Source organism: Oryza glaberrima, chromosome 4 (genome assembly GCF_000147395.1).
Source record: "Oryza glaberrima chromosome 4, OglaRS2, whole genome shotgun sequence".
Taxonomy (NCBI): domain Eukaryota; kingdom Viridiplantae; phylum Streptophyta; class Magnoliopsida; order Poales; family Poaceae; genus Oryza; species Oryza glaberrima.
In genome coordinates this window covers 28,153,078-28,172,279 of record NC_068329.1, presented here as the reverse complement: position 1 = coordinate 28,172,279, position 19,202 = coordinate 28,153,078, and the positions used below count along the sequence as shown (strand labels likewise).

At 43.7% G+C, this 19,202-nt stretch overlaps 1 protein-coding gene and 1 pseudogene across 2 annotated transcripts; one reads left to right on the top strand and one right to left on the bottom strand.

Moving 5' to 3' along the window:
• Nucleotides 1–2,327: 2,327 nt before the first annotated feature.
• Nucleotides 2,328–3,783, bottom strand: LOC127770938 (aureusidin synthase-like; annotated as a pseudogene).
• Nucleotides 3,784–6,288: 2,505 nt separating this feature from the next.
• On the top strand, nucleotides 6,289–9,076 carry LOC127771383 (autophagy-related protein 8B). Of its 2 annotated transcripts, XM_052297285.1 has the most exons (7): nucleotides 6,294–6,420; nucleotides 6,529–6,545; nucleotides 6,652–6,699; nucleotides 7,767–7,822; nucleotides 7,912–7,964; nucleotides 8,546–8,664; nucleotides 8,810–9,076. In XM_052297285.1, the coding sequence occupies exons 3-7, from the start codon at nucleotides 6,663–6,665 to the stop codon at nucleotides 8,902–8,904; spliced, it is 360 nt and encodes a 119-aa protein (XP_052153245.1). In that variant the 5' UTR covers nucleotides 6,294–6,420; nucleotides 6,529–6,545; nucleotides 6,652–6,662; the 3' UTR covers nucleotides 8,905–9,076. The 2 variants fall into 2 exon arrangements, with proteins under 2 accessions (XP_052153246.1, XP_052153245.1); XM_052297286.1 differs by lacking the exon at nucleotides 6,529–6,545 and having other exon boundaries at nucleotides 6,289–6,420.
• Nucleotides 9,077–19,202: the final 10,126 nt, after the last annotated feature.

Below are 19,202 nucleotides of genomic sequence, written 5' to 3'. Positions count from 1 at the left end.
AATTCGACCGATTCTTTTTTTATTTTTTCGCCCTTTTTTACACAAAATCGGATTCTTTTTTTCCCCTAATTTTTTCCCGGTTTTTTCGCCCGATTTCGTTTTTTTTAGAATCGGACCGATTCTTTTTTTTATTTTTTCGCCCTTTTTTTTCACGGAATTGGACTATTTTTTTCGCCCTTTTTTCCTCCTGGTTTTTTCGCTCGCCCATTTTTTTTGCTTTTTTTTTAGGACGACGGAAGCACCTTTTATTTTGTTAAGTAGTAGAGAAATTTTTTAACCGCGCCACATATAATTCCTTTTTCTTTGAAATCGGACATATTTTTTAATTTTTTCGCCCTTTTTTTTACGCGTAGACGGAGTCGGATTCGTTTTTCTTTTCCCTTATTTTCGCCCTTCTTCTGGATTGGACATATTTATTTTTTCTTTCCTTTTCCCAGTTTTTTCGCCCGGCTTTTTTAATCGGACCAATCTATTTTTTTTTCTTTTTATCGCCCTTTTTTTATGTTTGGTTTTTCTTTTTCTTTTTCCGGTTTTTTTATCGGACCGATCTGGTCTTTTTCTTTTTTATCGCCCTTTTTTTTTACGTTTGGTTTTTCTTTTTCTTTTTCCGTTTATTTATCGGACCGATCTGGTTTTTTTTTTATTGCCCCCTATTTTACGTTTGGTTTTTCTTTTTCTTTTTCCGGTTTTTTTCGCCCTTTTTTTAATTGGATATGTTTAGTTTTTTTCTTTTTTCGGCCGGTTTTTTTAGGGACGATGGAAGCACCTCTTATTTTTTAAGTAGTAGATATGCACCTTTCTGTTTTTGTTCTCTCTTTTATTATTATTTTTAACAAACACGGCCTCAAGTACCTTATTGCAAGATTACAGAGACTCAAATGTAAATATAAAAATTACAGGGACTCAAAAGCAAAAGTACAAACCCAAAAATTAAAATCATATAAAAATGGAATGCTCTCGACCTGTAGGTTCCGTTTTTTAAACAGATCTTCAATCCGACATATCATTTTGTTTCACCAAGATCTGTGAGATATCACGGTATAGATTGAGAATCGGATCTATAGTCGGACTTTTTTTCCGTTTATGAGAGGGAATCGGATAGAAGTCGGACTTTTTATTTTATTTTTTTTAGCTTTTTTTTACGGACGAAGAAAACATCTTTTATTATTTTTTAAGTAGTAGAGATAGAGATAGAGACATACAAGTAGAGATAGAGGTAGAGATTTTTTTTCACTTTTTTTTTTTGCACGGAATCGGATTATTTTTTGGGATCGGACATTTCAGGTTTTTTTTCTTGGGGCGGTTTTTTGTCGCCCTTTTTTTCACGGAATCGGACTATTTTTTTTTTGCCTTTTTTTATCGGACAGTTACGGTTTTTTTCACCGGTTTTTCTGTCGCCCTTTTTTTTCACAGAATTGAATTATTTTTTCGCTAGACATACGGTTTTTTCGCCCGGTTTTTTTCTCTCTCGCCCGGTTTTTTCGCCGTTTTTTTACGGACAATGGAAGCATCTCTTTTTTTTTTTAAGTAGTAGAGATAGAGATATAAATAGACTTGCGGGCCCTAAATTTTTTCTAAGTCCTCACACATCTCCTCCTTTTCCCTCCCCTCCCCTCACTTCTACACTCCCCGATGGCGGCAGGCATTGGCGGCGAAGGGCGGCAGCGGCGAGGAGGCGAGGCGGCGCGGCCAAGGAGGGCGGCGTGGCCCGGCCCGTCCCTCCCAGATCTAGAGGGGCGCGCGGGGTGGGGGGGGAGGGGGGCGCGCGGCGGGCGGTGGCGGCGGAGGGCGACATCGGCGAGGAGGCGCGGCTCCCGGCCACGGCGGCAGCTCCCCTCCCCCCCTCCCAGATCTGGCTGGAGGAGGGAGGGGGGAGGCCGGCGAGGGCGACGGTGACGACAGCGCGGGCTGGGCGGCGGCGGCGGCTCCCCTCCGATCTGGGAGGGAGGGGGAGGCTGGCGGGGGCAGCGATAGCGTGGGCCGGGCGGCGGCGGCGGCTACCCCCCCTCCCTCCTAGATCTGGCCGGAGGAGAGACGGGGGGAGACCGGCGGCGACGACGATGGCGTGGAGCGGCGACGGCTCCCTTCCCCCCTCCCTCCGAGATCTGGCCGGAGGGGGGGGAGGCCGGCGGCGGCGACGACAGCGTGGAGCCACGGCGGCAGCTCCCGGCGTGGGCCGGCGATTTCTTTTGTTCGTCCCTTCCATTTTCGCAGGCGGGCTGTTGCCCCAACTGTAAAAATCGATGATTTTCGCAGTCGTTGTGGTGTAGGCGGACCTCTCTCCCGTCTATAAAAATTAGTTTTGGCCGTCTGCGAAAATTAGTTTTCTAGTAGTGACCTCGCCACCGTCTTCCTCGGAGAATGCATCCTCTCGTCGTGGTGGACACTGTCTGCGTTAGCACGACGCTCCCGGTGCACGTACTCGCCGCCGTGATGTTCCCACTCTCGCTGGCGCGTTCAACACGAACACGTCGAACTTAATGTACGTGGAGTGGTCGGCTGACCTCGATCCCCTCGATGACAAGCACCTCCTCCTCGGCATCCTTCTCCTTGCGGCTCCTCGACGTCTTGGGCCTCGTCACTGCCACCCGCACGGTCTTGTCCAGATTCCCCGGCAGGCGCCTGTCGTGGGCGCCGGTGTGGACGGCTGGCGTTGATCAGCCACGGGAGACCCACATCCTAGTACGTGAAGCGCAGCGCGCCGCGTCGAGGGAGTCGCGGACGCGGATGAGGCGGGCATCCTCGTTGTAAAAGTGGAAGCTCGCGTCGAGCACGGTGAAGTTGGTGTTGCCGGGGAAGAGAAGGCTGCGGCGGATGTACCACAGGCGCTCGATTTTTTTAAAGGAAGGCAAGGGCTGCCAAATCTATCTTCTATCAGTCAATCTGGAAGGTATGGGCGCCGCCGAAGTGCAAGTTCTTCTCTTAGCTGGTCACGCAAAATAGAGTATGGACGGTAGACAGGCTGGAAAAAAAAGATGGCAAAACCAAAAGATTTGCCCACTTTGCTACAATGTTAATGAATCGGCCCTATACCTCCTGGCCAAATATAGACTCACAGAGAGGATATGGGCAGAAATGCAGAGATGGACCGGGACTGACCTTCAGATGAACAACTGGCATAGCTATCACTCAGTCGAGCAATGGTGGACACTTGTAACGAAATCTCCAAACACCCCACGCAAACCTCTCAGGACCCTGGTGATTTTAATCTCGTGGGAAATCTGGTGCGAAAGGAACACAAGAATTTTCCGCAACAATCCATCTGCGCCATCCTCAATCCTAGCAAAGATCAAGGAGGAAGAGAGAGCATGGGTCAAAGCAGGGGCTTCTATCCTGCAGGAGTTTGAAATTTTGGGAGATATCACTTAATCTCTGCCTTTTGCCTCTCTTTTTGCGGGTTATTTGTTTCGTTTTTTTCATTTAACCCTGTAGCTCTTTTAATCAAAGGCCGAGATATTATATTCCATTACCTAAAAAATCTAACCATGTATATATCTCGCTATAATTTTCTCCTCCTCTATCAATACCACAGGCGTTCGGTGTTGCCGTGGTGCGCGAAGAAAACCGGGTCGCGTGCCGCCGAGTAGAAGGTGCGCGCCCATGTCCTCGTCGTTCGGCTGCCTCTGATCGCCGGTCCATTGGTGGACGGGGCCGTGCGGCACATGCTCGAGTGCTCGACGGTGCCCAGCCTCGGTTCCGGCTGGTCGCCGGCATGGTACGGTACGGCTGCCCCATGAACAGCTCCGTCTTCCTTGCTCCCGAAATCATCTGATACACATCATAATTATTTTGTTCGTATTAAACAATTTGATCTTACGTACACATGATTACGTAATTATAGGTTGATTATGTTGGAATTTGCCGTGCATGGTTTTCATTAGCCAGTTTAGTTCGTGACTTCGTGTGTGATCACTGGAAAATAATAATCTCTGTGCATACGGGCCCGTCCCCCCCCCCCCCCCCCCCCCCCCCACCCACCACCGGCCCCAACATGTCAGACATTTCTTCTTCGCCGTTTCTCTATTCCTGTTTTGCGAGCCCACCGTCGCCTCTCTCGTCCGCCGTCGTCTGTCCGCAGCTGGGAGCCGTCTGCCCGTCCGCTGTCGCTCGTATCCAAATGCCCGTGGGATCCGCCGGCCACGGCCGCTGCCATTTTTCTCGTCGCGCAGGATGCCACCGACGCTGTCTGCCGTGAATGTGTCTGCCTGTGCCTGGCCGCTTACCATCCCGAGGTCATCAACAGTGGATTGCTTCAGGAACAAAGAACTAGTTTCAAATGTATGCTCTCTCTCTGTTGGCTTCCTTAGGATTGATCCTTTAAAGAAAGGACTTCAGATGTATGATTATTCCATCGTCGTAACTGTACATATTGTTATCGTTATTGTTGTTTGTCAAATTCTTTGGGTTAGACCACATTTATAGAAAAAAAAAACTAACATCTACAACACGGAATTAGTCCCATTGAATTTAATATTGAATAAATTTTGATACAATGTTTGTTTATACTACATCCATCCCAAAATTAGTGCAGTTGTGGGTATCCGTGTCTAACGTTTGACCGTCCGTCTTATTTGAAAAGTTTATGAAAAAAACAAAAAAATGTTAGTACTATTCGTGTTTTATCATCTAATAACAACAAAAATACTAATAAAAAATTTAAATAAGACGAACAGTCAAACGTTGATCATTGAATATAAATAGTGTAAGACTACACTTATTTTAGAATGAAGAGAGTATTTTTCTATAAACTTTGATCAAATATAAAAATGTTCATAGGGATGAGTGTGCACACGTTGTGAGCGTCTGCGCTTGTACTGTGTTTCTAAAAAAATGTTTGATAAAAAATCAAACGATTTTTAATATGAAACGGTGGGAGTAGGTCGCATGACTGCGACTGGATGAATGACTAGCGGTTGGCGTCGTTCCGCTGTCCCCCAGCGGAATATATTGATGGCTGACAAAACGGCGACGGCGAAGAACGAGTGACCGTCGTCTTTGCATCAGCGTTGATCAGATACAAACGTGGTACGGTGGTCGGTGGTAGCCTGGTAGGTGTGCTCTTCTGCAGCGTTGTAGAATTTGCGCTGCCCTGATGGCTAGTTTGGGCCTCAATTTGGCCCTTCCACATGTATAGGCCGGGAGATTGAACTAAAATTTTGGCCCATACACATGTATTGAGGCCCACCAAAACGAGGCCTGTCTGCGCTTTGGGATGAGAGCTTTGCCCACTGAACACAGTGGGCCGAGTATTGCTGATCAGTGGATTGTGCTGGGCCGATCCGGGCCGTCATCGAATACGTCAATTTAAAATGTTTTGGGATTGTTATTGCTAGGATGGAGTTGTCGTGTCTTTATCGACAAAGACTTTAAAATAAAAAAAAGCGATCTAAATAAAGTTATAAACATTATGCATCTTGAGTGCTTATTGGAAAAGGACAGCTGAACATTTTCTCGGCGTATTGATCTCATGTTGTTGCTAATATAAAGGAAAAAAGAATTCATATTACTGCTTGTACTCTATATAAATTTCATAAAAACCTTATACATTACTTAGTACTATGTCCGTTTCAGGTTACGAGACGTTTTTACTTAAGTCAAACTATTTTAAGTTTAACTAAGTTTATAGAAAAAGTAGTAACATTTTTTAACCCAAGACAAATTTATTAAGAAAATATATTCAATTATTGATTTGATGAAACTAATTTAGTATTATAAAGAGGGTGTGTTCGGTACCCTCTTTTCCCAACCCCTCTCTCTCGTTTTTCGCGCGCATGCTTTTCAAACTACTAAACGGTACGTTTTTTTTGCAAAAAGTTTATATACGAAAGTTGCTTAAAAATTCAAATCAATCTTTTTTTAAAAAAAATTAGCTAATACTTAATTAATCACGCGCTAATAGATCGTTTCGTTTTTCGTGCGGGAAGGATTAGTTCTCATCCCGGGAATCCAAACACAACCTTAGTCAAACTTGAAACAGTTTGATTTTGACTAAAGTCAAAATGTTTTATAACCTGACACATAGGGAGTAGCTAATATAAAGGGAAAACAACTCGTATATTACTGCTTGTACTCGATGTAAATTTCATAACGACCTTATACATTACTACCTCGAAACATTGTTCATGAATTAACGTAAGTCACAAATTATTCTCTTAAGGATTACAGAAGCCTAAGTTTTCTTGGAGGAAACGTAGAGGAGTTTTTAATCAAGGTTTCCTTTTCGTTACGTTTCGTGCGCAGCGCGTCCAAGTCTAACTCGTATAACCTTTTCGTTACTTAAAAACCAAAGCAACCCCACACCTTTTCTCCTACCCACCACCCGTCTCCGCAACCCACACATCTCCATTGCGCCAAGGAAGAAGAAACCCTCCCCCTCCCTCTCCCCAATCCAATCCAATCCAATCCAATCCGGCGAGTCGCGTGAGTTTCCGCTCCCCTCTTCCGTCGATTCGCCATCGGGTTCGCCGATCAGGGGGGCTTCCTTGTCCGATTTGGTGGTTGATTCGTGTTTTTGCTCGTGTTCTCCAGGACCAGCTCAGTCTCTCGTAAGGGTTTGATCGAGTTGTTGTGTTTCGTTGCGCGATTGGCTTCGATCGGTGTGTTTCTGGTGGTTAATTTTTTTGGGGGCGCTGATTTGGTGATTGTGTGCAGGAAGGAGCGCCATGGCCAAGAGCTCGTTCAAGCAGGACCACACGCTCGGTCGGTTTGTTTTCTTATCGTGTTCCTCTTTTTATTTTTTCCTATATGTGCTTTAGTAGTGTGGCTGCGATGATTGCGTGTTGGGTTTATTTGTTCGATAATTGATTGAATGTGTGCGAAGACGAGAGAAAGAGACACAGGAATATGTTTTTTCCCCCGTTTTAAGGGGATGGCTTACCAAAACATCTGAATGTGTGTGGTAGCAACTGCTTATTGAATTGTGCATGTTCTGTGCGAATCTGGGAGTAGGAGTAGGTTGCGATTGCTACAAAGTTGTGTGACTGATTTGAATTTGGTAGTAATAATAGTAGTACATGCCTTTTCATAATGGGAATAGTAGGTTCTGTGCGGATGGATAGAGGGATGGTTAATGGGGAAAATATGTCATCATTACTGATGAATCAAATTATAAAGAGCCTCAATGTGTCTATCTGAATTTCTGATACACCAGTTTTAACTATTATGTAAGGCTGTAAAACCCAATATCTCTAGTATTGTAGACTATAAATTAACAGTTGACCTGACAATCCAGCATCATTAGCTGATTCTTTGATTTGTTTTTAAGACTTATGTGGTCTTGTTCCTTTTCTGATGGATCGTATAAGGAATAGACTTTCCAATTCAATCACCCAACACTTTATGCTTGAGAACATGGTTTTGGTAGTCTATTGCATGTTTAGGGGTTGCTGTAAATCCTGCCCAATCTTCTGTGAAAGGGCCCTGATGTTTAGTATCATGCTTTTTTTCACTGAGTTATTTCTTCCTGTCTAATTTTTTATCTTTTACCTTTTGTGCTTGAACAATATTTAAGTTGATTAATGTGTGTGCCAACATGATAGCATAGATTCCTTTTTTGAGAAATAGACAGCATAAGTATAGCACTTTTTTGGTTGCCCTTTCTTGTAATCACTCTGTTATTATAGTTTTCTCTACAGTGATTTGAAATCTCTGATTTCTCGTTCTCCATCTTCTACAACCTTGATTTATGTATACATTTTAGAGATGTTTCAGCCTTTTAGTCAGTTCATAATAACCAAAATCTTGTTCTTCTTGTGCATGTATTTCAGAGAGGAGGCAGGCTGAGGCTAACCGTATCAGAGAAAAGTACAGCGACAGAATTCCTGTAAGCTTGCTCTTCATATTGCTCAGTTATGTTGTTTCCTTCATTGTGGTTTCTTTGCTCTAATTTGTTGCATATCTAATGTAATGTAGGTGATTGTTGAGAAAGCTGAAAGAAGTGATATTCCTGACATTGACAAGAAAAAGTCAGTTTCCAAGCATTTACGAAACCATAGCATTTAGATTTTTATTTAGTTAGTCTATTGAACCGCTAAAGGAAGGAATATTGTCTTTAATTGCTATATCAAGTAAATGCTAGTGGAGGACTTCAGGTGTTCAGATGATAGCAACTAGTAGCTCTTGCCATTCATTTATCCTTATCTAGGACTGCATTGATGCAATGGTATTGCTTGTGGGTCCTTTGGGGACATATTTCATTTTATTATAATTGTTTCAAGGACTTAAAGTCATGATTAACGGTGTCCTATAAACTTTTTTGGTACTAGCAGTACAGCATCATTACAGTACTTGCATCACATTAAATCCTTTATGCTCTTTTTAGTTAAACATGTAGTAGTATTTACTATTTATCACTGTAAAGTCCATAACATAACTCTATGTTCCAAAAGCAGCTGACTGTGTTTCAATTTATTATTGCAAGGATGCCGGTATGGCTATGGCATTCAAGCTCGAAACTTTTGTTGCTCTGAAACTTTAATACATGTTACATCAAGTATCAATCAATATTACCGTATCATCCTTAGTAGCTTATGATTTTCTGATATAGGTACCTGGTCCCTGCTGATCTTACCGTTGGGCAGTTTGTCTATGTTGTTCGGAAGCGGATCAAGCTCAGTCCTGAGAAAGCAATCTTCATCTTTGTGAAGAATACTCTTCCACCAACAGGTCTGAAAATCCCTTGAATCATTTTCCTTTGAAAACACAAGGACTTTGGTCGAATAGTATACTACTGCATGGTTTATGATCCCAGTATCTCAAAGAACCTGCATGGTTCATGTTATCTCATTTCATCACTTTGTTGGATTTGCAGCTGCTCTGATGTCCGCAATTTACGAGGAGAACAAGGATGAGGATGGGTTCCTCTACATGACCTACAGTGGCGAGAACACCTTTGGGCTGCTCTAGGCGCGGCAGCAATATCGCTCAACTCCTGTAAATAAGACTTGCCAAACAAGTGTATATTCTTTGCTTACCTCGTGGCAAATCTTTAAACTCTAATAGTAGTAATGCCAAGATCCTCTCAGTTGTTCTGAACATATATACGTTGCTTAATAATACTCCCAAGTAATTGTGGCTCTGGTGAATGTGTTCTCTTGTGGTCTCTTAGGGGGTGTTTAGATGGGGCTAAAACTTTTTAGCCTATGTCACATCGGATATTTGGACGCTAATTTAGAGTATTAAACATAGACTAATAAAAAAACTAATTTCATAAATGAGAGCTAATCCGTGAGACGAATTTTTTAAGCCTAATTAATCCATAATTATCAAAAGTTTATTGTAGCATCACATTGTCAAAATCATGTCGTAATTAGACAAAAAAAATCGTCTCGCGAATTAGTCCAAGCTTATAGAATGGGTTTTGTAATTAGTGGATATTTAATACTTCAAATTAGTGTCAAACATCCGATGTGAGAGGGACTTGGAATAAGCCTAGAAACCAAACAGCCCCTTAAAACTTTTACCGTTGCTGTGACGAGGTCAATCTAGATCTCAGTATGTCATTAATCTGGTTGCTGTTGCCGCTTTATTGCCTGCCTGCCTGGCTCTACCGACAGCAGCAGCAGCTGCTGATGGAAAAGGTCGCCGGCACGAGGTCCTTAAATTTACTGCGTTTGGGTTCTGTTGCTGGTCGCAGAGCCTGGATGGTGGTTCTTCATCCTGGCACTGGCATTCGATGTGTGCAGTGTCAGGATGAAGCTGCGCCGCGAGCAGGGAATCCTGATTCGGGGCGTTATTATAGCAGCGTCCCCATTGTTTTTTCCTGTGGTTTTGTAGGGATCAATCTGCTGCATCGATCATTTATTTTTGGTTGCTCTTGCTTGTGGCCTGGGATGATGGATTAAGATTGGAATGTATATTAGCTAGCTGCTGTGTGCTTGATTTGTTGGCCAAGTAGAAGCAGAAGAGAACAATGCAGGAAGCGATTCAATTTACAACCAACTGTGTTTTGGTCAAGTTGGGTGGAGTGCAAAATTGTGCTTGTTTCATTGTTAACCTTTTTTCTCTTTTTCTTTTTCTTTTGGCTTCCAAGCTCGTGAATTGGGCAAGTCATGTCCGTTGTAGCTTTTTTTTTTTTTTTTTTTGAAAACAATGTCCGTTGTAGCTTATCAAACATCAATGAGGTGTGTTCCATTTTCACAAGAAACTCACCCATCAATGGAAGCCTAGGACCCTAGGTCCTACCGATAAGCTAAGAATAATGTGAGAGCTGAATCCTTTTCCTTACCAACCAGACTATTAGTTGTCATTTTAGTAGTAGTAATTAAGAGTAAGCAAGCCAGAATCAGAAAACTTAAATTAAAGCTGGCTGGGGCTTGCAAGATCATTCATTCATGCTAAGCATGATGTCTGCGTGCTACACATGCGTTCGTACGTATATATATGGACTGCAGATCATTCATTGCCGCTACTCCAGTTCTAAACGTACACGATGCATGGCCAGTACGTATACAGTATACTGTATACTGCATTTATGAACGTAGCGCTGCATTGCTAGCTAAAGCTCGCAATCACTGAAAGCGCCATCACGAAAAAACTACAGCTACTTCACTGTAGACATGTATTCTTTCAGAAAAAAAAAAGAGATAATTAATCATATTTCGCCCGTGAGATTGCCAGCGATAAAGGTTCATATGCATGATGAACTGATTCCCTTTGTCGATCAACATGCCTAAAGAACATTATGAGAATTATCTATGCACAGATATCGCTGACGACGAAAAATTGTTTCAGACCAAATCGCCATTGGTTTGGCCACTGGATCGATCAATCTCCCCGTATCATTGCCATTTTGACTCGATTATCGTTGTCGACATGGCCATACATGCAGAGACTTCAAACTCATATATATGTCGTGCATGCCTGCCTGCCTGCCGTTTACATAATTAATTGTACTGCGTGTTGTTGTTGGCAGCAGCAGCAGCCCATGGCGTCACGCAACACGCACCGGCCAAACACTTCATCAATTCACGGATGATGGATGCACATATGGTGGTCGTCGTATACTCCGATCCTGACTACACGCCCGCCTTCATCGATCGCTTCAAGAATTTAACGGCAATTAATTTCCCTTTTCAAGCATTCTACTACTAGTACGTACTACGCAGAATCACTGAGATCTGATCGATCAGTTCTTCTTCTTCTAGCTGCTGCAGCAGCACAGCTCATCAGAGATGATCAGAATTCAGAAGACATTGGTCGTCGTCGTCGTCGTCAACGACGACGTAGTACAAAGACTAGCCGGTTCCTTGGAAGCCAGCCATTGCCGGCAAACGACGCATCACACGGCACTACTCCTAGCTAGCCATTGGCGTCACGCGAACCTGACGCAACATAAGAAGCGATCGAGAGATGGATGCATGGTATGCGTAGAGAAAGAGAGAGAGAGAGAAGGCTTGGGGGTGGCAATGGCAATATGGCATGCAGATGCAGGTTGCAGCTGCAGGGAGAGGGGGGGAGGCAAACATCCCATGCCATGCCATGCCTGCATAGGCTGTAGACGGGATGGGAAATCACTGCAGTGCATTCAAGCCAGCCACGCCCCCACACCGCTGCTGCTGCTGCTGCTGCTGCTGCCGCTGCCGCCTATTGGAATCGATCGAATCGTCGTTAATGTCGACGTCCACATCGATCGATCGTCTCTCGCTCGAGGCATCTCCTAGCGTGACGACCTCCTCTAGCGTAGTACTACTAGTACTGTGCTGCTTCTCTCACCTTGTTCAAATTCATTGCGTCTCATAAATGCTCCAACCTCCTCTTTGTTTGGTTGTTGGCCCATTAAATTCGTTTTCCCAACAATGCCGTTGCTGTTCCAACTCGCCCCCCCTTCCTCGGCTCCTCCTCCTATATGTCATCACTCACGTTGTAGCAGCTAGCCATGTTGTGCTTTTGCTCCTAGCTAAGCTCTCCTCGTCTTCTTCTTCTTCTTCTCATCTACAACTACCTCTCCCTCACTTTTGCATTGCCTCCAAGAAGCCATATTAAAGGATCCTACGACTCCTTCCTCTCCCTCCTGCTCCTCCTCTTCTCATCTCCTTCACTTCTGCTTCTGCATGAAACCAAGAAAAAAAAACTAGTTGCTTACTTGCTTTGCATAGTTAGCTAGCTGGTGTGTTTCTCTGATCCCATGTCCTCATGAACTCTTGTTTGATCCTAGTGAGGTGAGAGTACTTGAGAGGGAGTGTATTGATTGGATTGCTGTTTTTATCTCTGATGATTTGCCTTGTTTTGCTGATCTGAATGCTGATCGTTGGGGGATTGTTCTGCTCTCTATGTGGGAACGGGATATTGGTGCGGTTCAATCAGAAAGCTTGTGCTCCGAAGGCGAGGGGCTCCACTCTTTGATTGAGCCGTGCCAATATCACGTCGCCTTTGCAGCTGCTCGTTTGTTTATGTAAGGATGTTTTTTTCATTATTTCTTTTAATCCGTTTAGATCTTTCCCTGTCAGGTTTATGGTTTTGTACTCGTTTATTATGAGTTCAACAATGTGATAGAGACCTTTTTCTGGTTTTCAGAGGAACTGATGCTAGATGTTTATGAACTGTTTTCTATCCATGTACTGTTAGTACGTAGGAGTAAATTAAGAAACTGTTGCTGTTACGCATGTGCTCATCCTTCTCTGATTTGTTAATTTGATACTCCCTCTTGTCAGATAAGTTAGTTCTTGATTTCATGCTACTAGCAAACTGCAGCCTCTCAGACTAAGTTCTGTTGACATGATTCATTTTAAAGCTTGTCGATCCGTCATTAGTCATTCAGATTTTACAGTCGCATAATTTTTCTAGTGTTTACATGCATGGTGTGGCTGAAAAGAAGTGTAGTTCAGTAATATCTGATTACATTCTTCAGGTATATCTGATGTGATATTTAGGTACTTCCTCCGTTTCACAGTGTAAGGCTTTCTAGCATTCTTCATATTCATTTAGATGTTAATAAATCTAGCCATATGTATGTGTTTAGATTCATTAACATCTATATGTATGTGGACAATGCTAGAAAGTTTTACATTGTGAAATGGAGGGAATAGCAATGTCGATGCAGTATATATACCCCTATCTGATTATACGATGAAATTGAGGAATAACCTTGTGGCCCTGTAGTTTATTATATTTCCCACTTCCATCCAATTCATATGACAAAGTTGTTGCTGCTTTTCCAGCTGCTTTTTTGGTACAAAAGCGCAGTGAACACACTTTAAACTTAGCTAAGCTCTCAGTGTAGCAATCGTCTCATGCGGAACAGCATAAAAGGCAATGTTGAGAGTGCACGTAAGATCGATTAGAAGGATCAAAAGATAGTAGTAGAGACAAAAGAGTGCATGACCATTGTTCTGTGTGCTACATAGTATTTGCAGTGTCTGAACTTGAAAAGCTGATCACAAGTGCCCAAAGGGAGACAGACAGACAGATCCACATCGATCGCAAGTCTTTGCCTACGATAAAGATCTTAGTAAGCTTGGAAGAGAGCTTGCAGAAAGAGCATCTCAAAAGGACGTACAATTGGAGCAAGCGAGCTTTTCATGTCGCCATCGTTTTCTGACCTTCATTTGTGAAGAAGTACTGTAATTTTCTAGTGTAATAATGACAATGCAAATCCCATTATATAGATCAGATGCTTCTTGTTTATCTTTGCCGGTGCTTGAAGTAAAATCCTATGCTGTTTACCACCACTTTCCACACATTGCTGTACTACTGTATCCCTGCCTGCTGGGGACCAAGGAAGCTGATGTGGTGGCCAAGAACTCAAGACTACTCTGTCAGGTAAGTACAGGCACATGTACTATTCCCTCATGGTCGTGGACGTAGAGAGAATGCAGATTCAGACTGATTATTATTAGTAGTAAAGCTTTGCCATAGAATGATAGAAATCAACACTTTCACAGCATGACAATCATTGGCCAGTAATAGTGGCAAATGTTTTTACTCTGAACATAAATTGTATTGTTAATATCCAAATTTGACTCCTAGAGTATGAAAAAGAAACTACAGCCAAATTCAAAAACAACCCAGACTTACCACGCGAAGGCCGGTCTGATCGCAGTCATCGGGCTGGTCAGACCGATGACAGGGGGACGATCTGATCGGCGGCATGTAGCCAGTCAGACCGGCAGAGTCCGCTCGAGTCCGATTTGTTGGTTCTCGGGTTTCCGCTAATGCCTGAGATTTTAGAGTTTTGATTGATTTCTACACCTAATTGGACGTAAAAAAGACCCTGGAAAGTAAGTCCACCCCTCCTATATAAATATAAGGGGGTTAAGGTCGATTGAAATAACAATCAATCAATCGTCAAAATCAATTTATTTATCCAAACCTTCTATATTCTACATCTCCCTCTTTTTTGCTACCTATCCCAAAGTCTATTCTCCTCAAACCCCCTAATTGCTCGTTGTCTCTCATCTCTACGATGTTAGAGGGCGTCCTAACTAGCCTGCCGAGTTTAGGATAAACCAATGCACGTTCACCCTAACGAGGTCCTTCCCGGCTATTCGTTCGGCGGCATCTACCTACTCCCTACGGCGGTGTGTCTGCGCGTGTCTCCGTGTTGCACATAGCGTGCTTAAGGTGTGGCGGCACAATTATACGTCAACACTAGCAAATGTATTTTTCCTAAACTGAAGAGTACTACTCCGTTCCAACTTAGTTTAAACTTTTTTCCCAAATAACAAACTCCTACCTTCTTCCGTAAATTGAGAAATTTCATTCCTCCATATCTCTCATATACGCATCCACCAATATAATTTTTCTATTAATTAGGGGTATTTTTATCTTTTGTCTTTCTGCTTAAGTTCTTTTTGGGATGTTACTAGTTTTAAAAAAATGGACGGAGGGAGTTGGCAGTAGCAAACGATAACCAGCAGTCAGGTTTTACAGTGGAGGTCACCCTTAATTTAGTCCACATCATCAACTCATTAATTAAGAGGCAATATATACAACAAATTACCTCTAGTACACTTGCCCCAATACACAATATTAATTTTACTTTATTTGTTTCCTATCAATTCATTGGTCTCTTGTTCTCATCTCTCTTGGAGTTTGTGTAGAAGTTGCTCCTTGCATAAGAGGTGGCTCGTTCTCTCTCTTTTTTCATATCTCTCATCCACATCATCATGTGAGCTTAAGCATGGCACCTAGGGGCAAGTGCGTAGAGGTTTATAGTACTTGCCCTTAGAGTGCTAGCAGCAACAGCGTCATGCATGTATTATCATGCAATGTGCCATTCTATTTCTTAGAGCAAGTATAATAGGAGGCTTTAAACCGACTAAATACGAGGAGAGAGAGGAGAAGCGGGCTGTAAACTTATAGCCGGCTTGGACACAAGAACCAAGAAACTATGTGAGAGAGACAAGTGGTCTCTATATTAATTATAAAGAGTTAACTATTATATGAGTGGGTTGAGAGAATGCTGCAAATAACCTTATAGGCAACAAGTCGGCTATATTATTAGCCTTTCTCTCAAGGGAAGTTGTAATAGGAGAGGTTGGAGCTAGTAGTTAACTTAAGCACATACTCCCTCCGTACAAAAAAAAAAGTAAATCTAGAAATGGATGTTATATATTATAGTACAATGAATCTGAACAGATGTATGTCCATATTCATAGTACTAGGATGTACCACATACAGTACTCCCTCCGTACTATAATATAAGGGAATTTGACTTTCTGCTTGTATCGTTTGACCACTCGTCTTATTTAAAAAATTTGTGCAAATATAAAAAATGAAAAATTGTGCTTAAAGTACTCTGGATGATAAAGTAAGTCAAAAATAAAATAAATAATAATTTTATTTTTTTTAAATAAGACGAATGGTCAAACAGTGCGAGAAAAAATCAAAATATCTGGGACGGAGGGAGTACTAGATTGTGGCACATAGGGAGTAGGAGTACAGCACTGCTGTCTACTGGTACTGGTGGTATGATCAAAGGCTACCACTCCTACTACTGTCTACTGGTATGCCAGTCAGGCAGTGGCATGGCACTGGACAGGTGACTGACATAACTAACCATGGGCAATAAAATGCAGGCCATTCTCTCTGAAGAAAACTGCCCTGAGCGACATAAATATGTCCGCAGAAGCAAGCAAGAAGCTCACCTCGCATCCGAGGAAGACTTTTTTTTCTTTTACATCAAGTAAAAGTCACTAGCCTTGCAGATTCTATGTGAAAATTTCACTTGGGGCCCAACCGATGGTTAGCTGGCTGCTTGGTATGGATCTGTCAGAAAGGTGCAGCTAACTACTCTTACATGATTGCATGGAGAGAGGTGGTGGAAGCGGTACTAGTGTTTCGCGGTTAAGGTTTTCTTGAATTCGGCTTGAAATTACTTCCTCTGTCCTTAAATATAAAGGATTTTTATTGAATATGATTTATCTAAGTACAACGAATCTAGACAGGTTTTATGTCTAGATTCGTTGTATTAGAATATGTCACATTCAACCAAATCTCTTATATTTAAGGACAGATGTTGTAACAAGATAGTTCCAATTTTGATAGGAATCGAAAATATTCCAATGTTGGAAGCAACATGGCATCAGACGAGATATGTGCTCGAGTTGCATTGACTATGACTCAGTTGGAACAAACAGAACAGAGGATGCAAAATTAAGGTTGATATATATCCGAGTAACTTTAGTCAGAAAATTTACTCCGGAATCGTAGAGTTTGGTGCCCGACACGAAGCATAAGTTGGCAGGGGCCGGGGGAGGCGGCGTGCGTACGTTTGGACCCCCGGCGAGTGAACGATGTCAGGCAGGGTAATTAAGCAAGCATGGCATGTACTCGTGCTCACGAGTGGAGTGATGGACCGCGATCCTGCCTCTGCCTCTCCCCTGCGCCGGCCGCGCAGCTTGTAGACCCCCCCTCCTCTGTGGCTGTCTCCGGCAGGTTGCACTTGCACGCATCGCCCACACACCACTGACACCCGCACCTCGCAATGCAACCAGTCGCATCATCGTGCATGCGCCCGCGAAGCGAGACTTGGGTCATCGGCGCCGCGGCCCGCGGGTGCAGTTGCACGCATCGCCCACAAGCGGCAGCGGCCACACCACTGGCTCGATCGCAGGTAGTAGTGTCGCGTGCATGTGGGCGCGCGACTAGTTGTGCAGAGACGGAGCCCAACCGATCGACCTACCTGCGCTGTGAGTTGTGAGGCTTCCGCGGCAACGGGGCGTGGTGCAGCCTAGCTTGGCGCGACAGATCGTACACGCGTGCCAATGAGCTCGCGGAATTGACGAGGACGCCACACGCGTGCGCGGCCTGGTGAGGCTACCGCAGGAGGTCAGGCGCGGCCGCCGCTGTTGCCTTCGAGTCGTCGTGGTCTGTGCGCGCCTGGCCTGGGCTGCAGCGCGCTATTTGCCCAATTCCGTGTAGCTGGCAGACTTGGTGGCACACCGTACCGGTGGCACGAGAATATCTGAATATGCCCCGGGCCTGAGTCGTGGGGTGCCCGCTCTCATTAGGGATGGCAATTGTGCCCGTTTAACCGTTTAACCGTGGGTAAAAACCCTATTAGGGTTAAGTTTGTTCTCCATTTTATACCCATGGATATTTTATTGGGTCAAAAGCTATGCTCGATGGGTAAATGGGCATGGGTAGTGAGATATGGGTAATCACTACCCATGCCCGCTTTGCCCGTTTACCCGCAAAATCTAACTTATATGTAGGCTAAGAGCAAAATCCACTAGAATACATAAGCCACATTCTTTGTATTCTACGGTTTCCCTTTTATTTCCCTTATTATTTCTCTCCCCCTTACTCTATCGCCGCCAGAGGAGAGACACCACACCGAGGCGGAGAATATTTGATGTTTTAAGTTCGATTCGAACTTAGAAGCTTGTAGACTTTTTGTTCCACTGCTTTTGCTGTGGTGGGTAAACGGGCATGCCCGCGGGCACAAGGCGCCCGCGGACGATGGGCATGGGCAACCATCCTTATCCGTCATGTAGTAATGGGTATACCCATGGGCACAAATAATCTCATGGGCGCACCTACCCATACCTGCGCCCGCCGCGCCCGATTGCCATCACTAGCTCTGATAGTGACAGTGCGGCGTTGAAAGAGCGCGCTTCTTCGGTTCTTCCCGGGAGGGGAAGACTCGTCTCGCCTAAACAATGATCCGGTTCCTCTATAGTAACCTAGAGGGGGATTGTTGATGTGAGGAGAACAGTGAATAAATGCAGTAAGTAGTAGCACTTTGATCCCTTCGCCTTAAAAGCTCTAGGTGTCTTAAGCAGAAAAAACTCTTCGACTACTTGCCCATTTCCTTCCTTCTCCGGTGGCCTTCCGGTCATCGTGTGGTGTGTGTGTGGGTGGAGGAGAAAGGGTTCTAGTTCCTTCCTCCCACTACTAGAGATAGGTTTAGGTTTAGTCACATCTTTTTCGTTCTCGGGTTCATCCCATTCTTTGTGTACCTCAAGAGGGTCACCGACGTTCGATTTTTATGTCTCAGCTTGATGGACATGGCGAACCTCATTGACGTTCTTGCTAGCGTCATCTTTCTGCCTAGTGAATGTTGGGTTCACCTCCAATGCTTTTAGTTGGGAGTTTTGCTTTGGGTTGAAAGCTTGTCCTCTAGCATGTCTAACAAAAGGTTGCATCGGTTGTTTACTCCATATTCAGCAAGTCTCACATACTTATAGTGGTTGTCTAATTCGTCTCCGACGGTTGTTTTGCAAAATGTGGCTGATGATTTCTCCTATGGGCCAAGGTGGCTTCAACCTCTATCAAAAGGCCTCGTTCGGGTATGCTCCTTGGCTCTACCCATTGCAACTAAACATGTTTCTTTTGCTCCTGCCGTCGTCGTCTGCGAGGATCTTGCCATCGCCTATGTGGTCGTTGCAAGGATTTGATTGCTTTTTATTTTATCTTTGTAGGTATTTTTTCGTATATGTTATTCTTGAAGTGTATTTACCCATCACTTAGGGGCTTTTATGTAAAACTAGCTATTCTCTCAACTTTACCCACTAGAAAATGTAACTCATGTAATTGTCCTTGATTAATAAACACAGTTTTTTTTCTGAAAAGAAAAGAATAGTAGCACTTTACTCCACAGAATAAGTATATTTTTGCTCCCTAAACTCTGTGGGTTATGCCCATATAGTTGGAAATAAGTCTATTTGTATTCCTCATGTCTTTGGGCCTCGCCTTATATGGTTAATTAAGTCTATTTTACGTTCCTCTACTATTTTTTTCGATCAGTGACGTGCTGGGCC